A 7,885-nucleotide genomic window follows, 5' to 3' on the forward strand; every position below is an offset into this window, starting at 1 on the left:
AATGCCGGGTGTGAGCCGTGCGGCCCCGTCCGACTGGGGAGACACGGAAGCATAGATAAGTCAGCTTTAAACCGCTGTTATGCAAATAGACTTTATAACTTAAACGCGGCATTTTTTATGCTGAAGGACTCTTATTTTAATACACGCACAAGATCAAACATCATGTATCTGCCGTGCTAGTTTAATCGTTTCTCTTCACGACTAGGATATAAGCAGCTGGGAGATCCAGAAGAAAAACTGCACGTGGCTCATGGTGACACATGAAACGTGTACCAAAGACGATGTGGTAAGAGGACAACGCGATACAACTTCTATGTTTATCTAACGCAGTGTTCCTAATGTCATGGAAAACGTGTCGTGTAAAATATAAAGAAATTTTTAGGCTTTTTCTTCCTGTTACCAAGATGAATTGACACTCTCATCTCACAACAAACTTTTCTCTAGGTGTTCTATGTAATAAATTCTTAAGGCCTGGTTTGAAGAGATTGCTTTTAAGTTTAATACCAGATTCCTTAGATAGTTGTAAATGCAGCTAATATGAAACTTGAATAATTTCTTACTGTCTGGAGTAACATAATCTCCACATCACAGTAGCTCAACAAGAAGTCAGTAATTACTATGCTTCTGTAGCAGAAGACTGTCTTTCAAAAAACGATTTCTGAAAATCTAAGACACAGTGATTCTTTTTTCAAAGCCCTTTCCTTATCGAGAAATGACGCTTTTCTAAGCAAGTGCTCTTCCTTTCCTGAAAGATTCCTGTTAGTATAACAACATACTTTTCATTTATGCAGCTTTTTATCTGCTTTTTGTTTTCCCTTGTTGGATTGCCAGCAAGGTATCAACTGGAGACTAAATTGGGTTTAAAAGCCTTCCTATTGATTTCTGTAGAACACTTGCCAGTCTTTGGACAGTGATGACCTAGTCATTACCAGACTGCGCTGGGGCGAAATGAAAAAAGTATCATCCTTGTTAATACCGAAGTAACAATCGTTACATGAAACTAGGCATTTGCCTAGTAAAAGCTCTGTCTCGGGCAGCATCTGAGGTGATGCTTATTCGAGCAGCAACATTCCTGCAGGACACAGATGCAGGATAATGTGGCCTTTGTCCCGTTCTCCAACAGTTAGAGCCCAATGTACACATTAAAGCAGTAGTTGTAATACCTCTTTCAGAATGGGTCAGTTGTGATTAACAAATAGTTTGTGTTGTCCTTATTAACTGTTTCATAAGCTATGGCCATTCTTGCTTCGTTGTTTTGGTCAGCAATTCAAGAAGCAAGTAAAATGAATTCCTTTGTTTCCATTAAATGTAGATGTGTTCAGCTAAGCATGCCAGTGTTAAAACTGTCTTTGAGTTAAAAAAACTGTCTTGAGTTTCAAACTATCTTGAGCTCAGCTTGCTGTGGTAACAGCCTTTTGTTTACAGACAGACACCTGAAACTAGTGTAACAGTGAATTTCTTATCCTGCATTTTTAATTTAGTACCTTAAAATCCCCTGACATGTAAATGCTAAAAACATTTTTTTCAGTATGCTTTCAAAATAGTCTGCTCTCTGCATACGTCTCTCTGCTTTGTCCCAAAAAAACAGCAGTTACAAGGTCAAAATTCTCTCATTCAATTCAGAGCTCAGTTTACCATATGCATACATTGGCACACATGCACCAAAAAACATCTCCAGAATATTTCTCTTCATTAGTATGTGTTCTAGCAAAGCAAGGCTTGCTGAAATTTCCATCAGCAAATGGAAAATTTGTTGGTTGTTTCTGACTCTTATGAGAGGAAATATTTTGATTTTTCCCATTCCTTTTAACAGGTAGACTGCATTTATATTTTTTTTAATGCATGAATTGCAAGTGTAAGAAAAATGTCTTTTGACTAATTTTTAAACTACTATACTGTAATGCATGATAAAGCTTTGCTAGTGCAGTATTTAGGAAATGAGAAGGCAAGTCAGGATCTAGTATGCTGTGTGTTGTGCTTTTCGTCTGTCAAATCATTTGACCTCACTGCATATATTAACCTCAACAATATGAATAGAGGATATTTGTTTCGTAATTTATTTTTATCCCTTTATCCTCCCAACACTTAGCGAAAAGGCATCATTTGTTATGAAGTTCCTCTTTGCAAGATCACAAAGATAATCTCAGAATTATGCAATTAGCGTAAAACTGAGATGGTGTACTTTTTTCCTTGACACTCTATTGGCGTGAATCGGGACCACCTTCAGCTTTGGATTTTTGGATGTACGTACTCATACTTAAAGATGTGCGCGCGCAGAGTGTTCATTTGCACCAGGACTTGCGCGTACGTGGTTTTGCCCGCCCGTCCCTATGGACAGACCTGTGAGGTATGCCGCCAGCTGCTGGTTTTGCGTATTGCTGACAGACCTTCCAGATGTCTCGCTTGAGTGTCAGTACAGCGTATCTCGTGAGCGAGGTGTCATCTCACCCCTTTCTCCTGCGCGGGTTTTGCCGAAGGCAGTGGGCTGCGCTCTGCCCCCATCAGACAGTAACTTGCAGCTGTGCAGCGCCGCGCTGAAAGCGTTGGCTGTAGGGCCAACACACGCCCTCTCTGGAACAAGGGCCGCGTTCTGCATGACTGTAAACGCACTGCTGCGGTCAGTCATTAACTGAAGGCGGTTGTTTTCTGCTTCGCCATCGCTTTATCGATTGATTGCTCCGGTGCTTGAAATAGAGGGGTTTCCATTTGTGTGAACCTTTTTGCATATCACCCACAGGTACTTTCTGTCGTTACATGACAGCAATTACACTTTGACTCTAGAGATGGGGGGCCTGATCCTGTTCCCTTGGGTGTTTTCCCATCAGCTTCCCCGGGAGCAAATTGGGGCCTCAGACTTCATAGACTTGATAGAAAATAACTTTCAGTATTTTCCTGTTGAGTTTGCAGGAAATTAATGATTTAGATGCAATAAGATAATAAAAAACCTTGACTGAAAATATTTTGTTACATTAATAAGCTTTTTGGTGAAACAAGCATTGTAAGGCAGCTTTGGGGCAGTGCTGACATGCATAGATGATTTCAGTCAGTATGACTTTCTTAACTCGTCGTATTCTTGCAGAAAAGGTACCTTTAGAGTAGCCGTTTCAAGAGAAACAGAAACCCTCAAAAACACCCTCACTGAAAGCGCACAGACTGATCGCAGCTAATAACACGTTCTCTGTTATAATACTTGTTTCGGAGACAAGCCTGTCTAACATGGCTTCCAAGCACAGTGGATGCCAGTCACTTTGCTGAAGCAGGACGCTGCGTTGCTCAGGCGGCTAGAACAGAGCTCTCAAACACGGGAGAGCGTCTGAAAAGGGATCATGGAAGCATGCCTGAAAAGGGAGCACGCATGCCCGTGGCGGGTCCCAGCCTGTGTTACACGCCGCGAATGCCGGCCGATGCCTGCGTTTGTACTCCTGCCGAAATGAGCGCGGCCCAAGCCGATGCTCTGCGGCGCGGGGCCTCGGGGGTACACACAGCCAGCCTTGCGCAGCGCCGCGAGAGAAGGCGCACGGGCTCTGCAGGGCCCAGCTTCGGATCAGGAAGCTGTTTGGCCGTGTTAGCACGCGCTCGGGTGAATCACCTCAGTGGAGCACTGTGTCGGCACAACTCATTTCCAGGCCCAAGCAAATGCTCTAAATAAGTTAGCTTAGGTATTTCTGTACAACACTGGATTATGCAATGTTGATCACTTCTGTTTCCCGTCAGCTTTAGCACAGCTGTGGTTACTTGGGCATTTTTTAAAATCTGGCACACAAATTACAAACTGAGGCATTCAGGAAGACTTGCTTTCAACTTAAAATAAGAACATCTATGGAGAAGATGCTGCATAAATACATATAAATACTTCTCAGTGTTTAAAGGAGAGAGTGTTGCTTCAGCAGTTTTCTTTTATGCCATCATGTCTTAAAAAAGCATAAGACTTTGATTATTTCCTGATGATTTTATTGAACATTTTCATTTTACTAGAAAGATGAGAAGGGCTAGACAAAACAACAAAGTATGGAAAAAGAGCTGAAGTTTCTCAAGTTAACACAGCAAATTTCTTAATGCTGTGAATTAAGCAAGTGAAGGCAAACAAGGGGGGGGGAATAGTGCTTATGATTAAATAATCATAAAATGAAATAAGTAATATAACTGCCTCAAAGCAACCTTTCTGAATGGAAAAAAGTTATATCAACCTTAAGATTGCTCTGCAAAAAGATAGCAGGGAAAAGTAGAGAAATTGTAATAATAAGCCGTGCAGAATGTCATACAGCTTTCTCCACGCTCACAAATGCAGGAAAAATTGCCACTAGCATCTCGCTCCTCTAGCAGAGCTGAGGGGTGTGAAGGTAATTTCTTGAATTTTATAATTATGAAGTTGCTTCCCCCCTTTTTTTTTCCCCTTGTTTTGTGGGTTTATGCCTCTAATTTCAACCTCTGAATTTTTTATCTTTATAAGTCTTATACAGTAGGCTATGCATTATTATTTAAACTAGGATTAAAATGGGATCAAGTTTGTTAGGCTATGAATTTAATCTGCTGATCCTCAGAAGGTTTTCTGCAGTTGAGGAATGTACTTCAGAAACTAAATGTCCTTCATTTTAAAGAATAGTTTAAAATAAATAAATAAATAGATAAATAAATACATGTGCTCAGGTTTCATCTGATTGCAGTAAAACAGTCCTCCTCCCATGCTGCACTGACTGTACCAATTTGTTGGAATTTACAAAGAAATAAACAGGGAAGCGCACTTTTTAAAGTCTCTCTTGCTATGAATAGCTATCAAACCTAATCAGTTTAGCAAACAATCATGGAAATCCATGGTATTTCTATGTATTATGAGCAATGAAGAATCAAAAGCAGCTGAACAAACCTGATTGCTGCGAACTCATTTGCTGCACTTTTAATGCTTGTTTCACACTCTGACTAGCTTTTTTTTTTTTTGTAGTAACAGTACGTGTTTGCAGTATTAATATCAGTATTTTGGTGTATTTTCCAGATGACAGCATTAGAGAAGGCCACTGGTGATGTTGTGCTCAAGTTCGAACCTTTTGTTCTTCATGTCCTATGTCAAGAGCTCCAAGACGCACAGCTTCTGGTAAAATGACATCAAGTAACAGTGTTACATTGTTGTTCTGTTATAGTCCCTGCTGTAAAAGTAAAAGTGTTGGCTCCTGAGTAAGCTTTAGCACTTAAAAGTAGTCCCAGACGTGCTGTGTGTTTAGTAACTAGGGTAGTAAAAGTAAGCTGATGAAGAAAACACAGCTTTAAACTCAGCAGAGATTTTGCTGTACTTTTTAGAAAATAAAATTACTCGACTACAATTCAGTGTTTGAGCCGAAGCAGGTTGCCTGGTAAAAAAATTTTCCCAGTGAGCCTGGGTTGCGTTTGCTGTCTGAAAGTGATGGGTTTTTTGGATGTCATTTTGCTACCGGCCAGGCCATGTGGCTTCAGTGTCTCAACTAATTTGAGTAGTACCTTTGCCTTCTGCTTTTCCAGAACGACTCCAGAGAGTAATGCGTGATGGGTTTGTTCATTCATTAATGTAGAAAAGAGTTGATTAGCTTCTTTTATAGTACTGCTTGCACTTTTAGCTATAAAAGTGTTGCAGAACTGTCTACACAGTTACCAGCTCTTCAAGATAAAATAGTACAGTGCCCAGAGAGACGCTAATGTCCCATCTGCACTAATGGATTAAGATCAGATAATCAAGATTGACTGTGGTTCTTTGAAAACCAACCACGATTTGCGATGCTGTGTCAATTTGATCTTAAAAACATTTTAACGTAACTAGTATTGCATTAATTTCAGGAGATGCTTTTGAATAAGTTTTTTGCAAAACTGAGATTGTAAGTTGCATTGCAACGCATATATAATTATTTCTTTCTGTGAAAGTGCCTGAGACCTGTTTAAGGTATTTCTTTGTTCTGCAGCATTCGGTGGCTATCAATTCTGGGTTCAGGAACTCTGGTATTACAGTTGGCAGAGGAGGAAAGATTATGATGGTAAGGACTTTTCTACTTACCTGTAAAGAATGGAACAAAATTATATCGTTACTGTTAACCTCAATTTTTTAATTTTTTTTTTTCCAAGCCAAGATCTGAATTGCAATGTGATAGGCAGCTATCACAGGGCATGCTGTAGCAAAGAAGCATCTTTCTGCTGTAGTTGACAGCACACTAATCAATTGTGTGGATAAGTGGTTTTTTTTCCTGCAACCAACTCCCCATATTATTTAAATAACCTTCATAAAATAAAAAACTTTATTCTAGATAAATCCTTCTCTATGTGTTTTTAGGCTGTCCGAAGCACTCATTGCTTAGAAGTTCCATTGAGCCACAAGGGGAAATTGATGGTCTCCAAAGAATATATTGAATTTCTGATACATGTAGCTAATCGGAAAATGGAAGAAAACACAAGGAGGATTGACAGGTTTGTAAGATTACAGCAATCCTATTCATGACATCTAAATCCAAAAGTGAGAGAGGTTATGTAAAAAAAAATGTAAAAAAAGACAACAGACACCCCCCCCAAAGTCTAAAATACAATTACAATTAATTTTTTGAGCTCTGAAGACTATAAAACAGTTTAAGCAAAAGCCTGTAAACAATATGAACTTGCAGACTGTCTTTGTTACTGAGTAGGGTTTAAGTTTCTAATGATATCAGCAATTGTTATTCTAACACAGTAACCGTTTCAGAAGTATTCAGATTGCAGTGCACACTTTAATCCACTAAATGCTTTGCATAGATTCCAAAACTGATGATTTATGAAGGCGGTGGAAGGTTACATGCACTTTGCATTTGTCTCCAGCCAAGGAACAGAATAGGCAGAAAAGCCAAAGAGCGGGAGGATCAAAGGGACGCTGAGAAAGACACCTACATGCACTAACACCAGTTTCTTTTTATATGACCATTGAAAATCTCTGTAGTTGTTAAAGTTAAAAGTAATTGCTAATAGTAGCAGTCTATCTGATCATTGATGCTATCATTCATCAGACATTTAACCTGATACCATTTTATGGTTTCTGTAAGATTAGCGCCATCTTAATGGCACGTGAGTACATCCACTAATTGGTTTCTAACATACAGGCATTACAAAGAGAAGTGACATGGCATACAGAGGACACGTGCTGATATTTCTAATTTTTCATCTGGTATTGGCTAGCACATTTCAATGTTAGCAACAATTTTCTTCTCTTAACATGTTTTGTTTATATTACAACAGCATTAGTTTCCCAGGGTGGTTTTTCCGATCCTGGGCAAACCTGCAACAATAATAACTGCACAGTTGTTTCTTTCTAGATTCTACAAATGCTTAGAGTCAGCTTTAAAAACTGCCGTCAGTGCAAACAACTCACCTTCTGAGGAGACGGAGAAGAATCGCTTTGGGTACATTCGCAGAAGGAAGAGAAAGACCATTCAAGAACAGGGTGTACACACCTCTCCAAAGGACCAGAATGAAGAATTGGAGTCTGAGGATGATACAGAAACCAATCTTGATATTTTTGCTGAAATCATGATCTAGACTAAGACACGCGAAAGGAAATGGCAATCTGAATAGTAATTGTAATGCTCTTTGTAAGAGATATAAATACTGCTCTGTTCTAAGTAGTAACATTCTCATGGACATTTAACAGAAAAAAACGTAGTTAAACATAATTGTGAACAGGTTTAATGCCACAGAAGCACAGAGAACAAAACCTTAGAATGTTTTGGGTTTTTTTTTTAACAGCACAGTTGAATTAATGATCTTTTACTCTGTCTGTCTGTTATCACAGAAGTAACTGGTTTGCTACAGCCTGTGGCCATGTTCTCCACGGAAGCATTTCATTTCCAAATGCTGAGTTCAGGCCTTCTGATTTTTGCACCGCAGGGAAACTCTAAAACTGGGT

General features: G+C 39.4%; 1 protein-coding gene across 1 annotated transcript; it reads left to right on the top strand.

Annotated features, from left to right (window-relative positions):
* Nucleotides 1–205: 205 nt before the first annotated feature.
* TYW3 (tRNA-yW synthesizing protein 3 homolog (S. cerevisiae)) lies at nt 206–7,518 on the top strand (the record flags this gene model as incomplete). The annotated part of the gene is made up of 5 exons (XM_010293223.1): nt 206–286; nt 4,991–5,089; nt 5,925–5,996; nt 6,290–6,423; nt 7,296–7,518. Coding segments are annotated over 5 exons (609 nt in total), but the record flags the coding sequence as incomplete, so codon positions are not given.
* Between the last annotated feature and the right edge of the window lie 367 nt (nt 7,519–7,885).

The sequence above is a fragment of the Phaethon lepturus genome, unplaced genomic scaffold (assembly GCF_000687285.1).
Source record: "Phaethon lepturus isolate BGI_N335 unplaced genomic scaffold, ASM68728v1 scaffold38008, whole genome shotgun sequence".
NCBI classification, from domain to species: Eukaryota; Metazoa; Chordata; class Aves; order Phaethontiformes; family Phaethontidae; genus Phaethon; species Phaethon lepturus.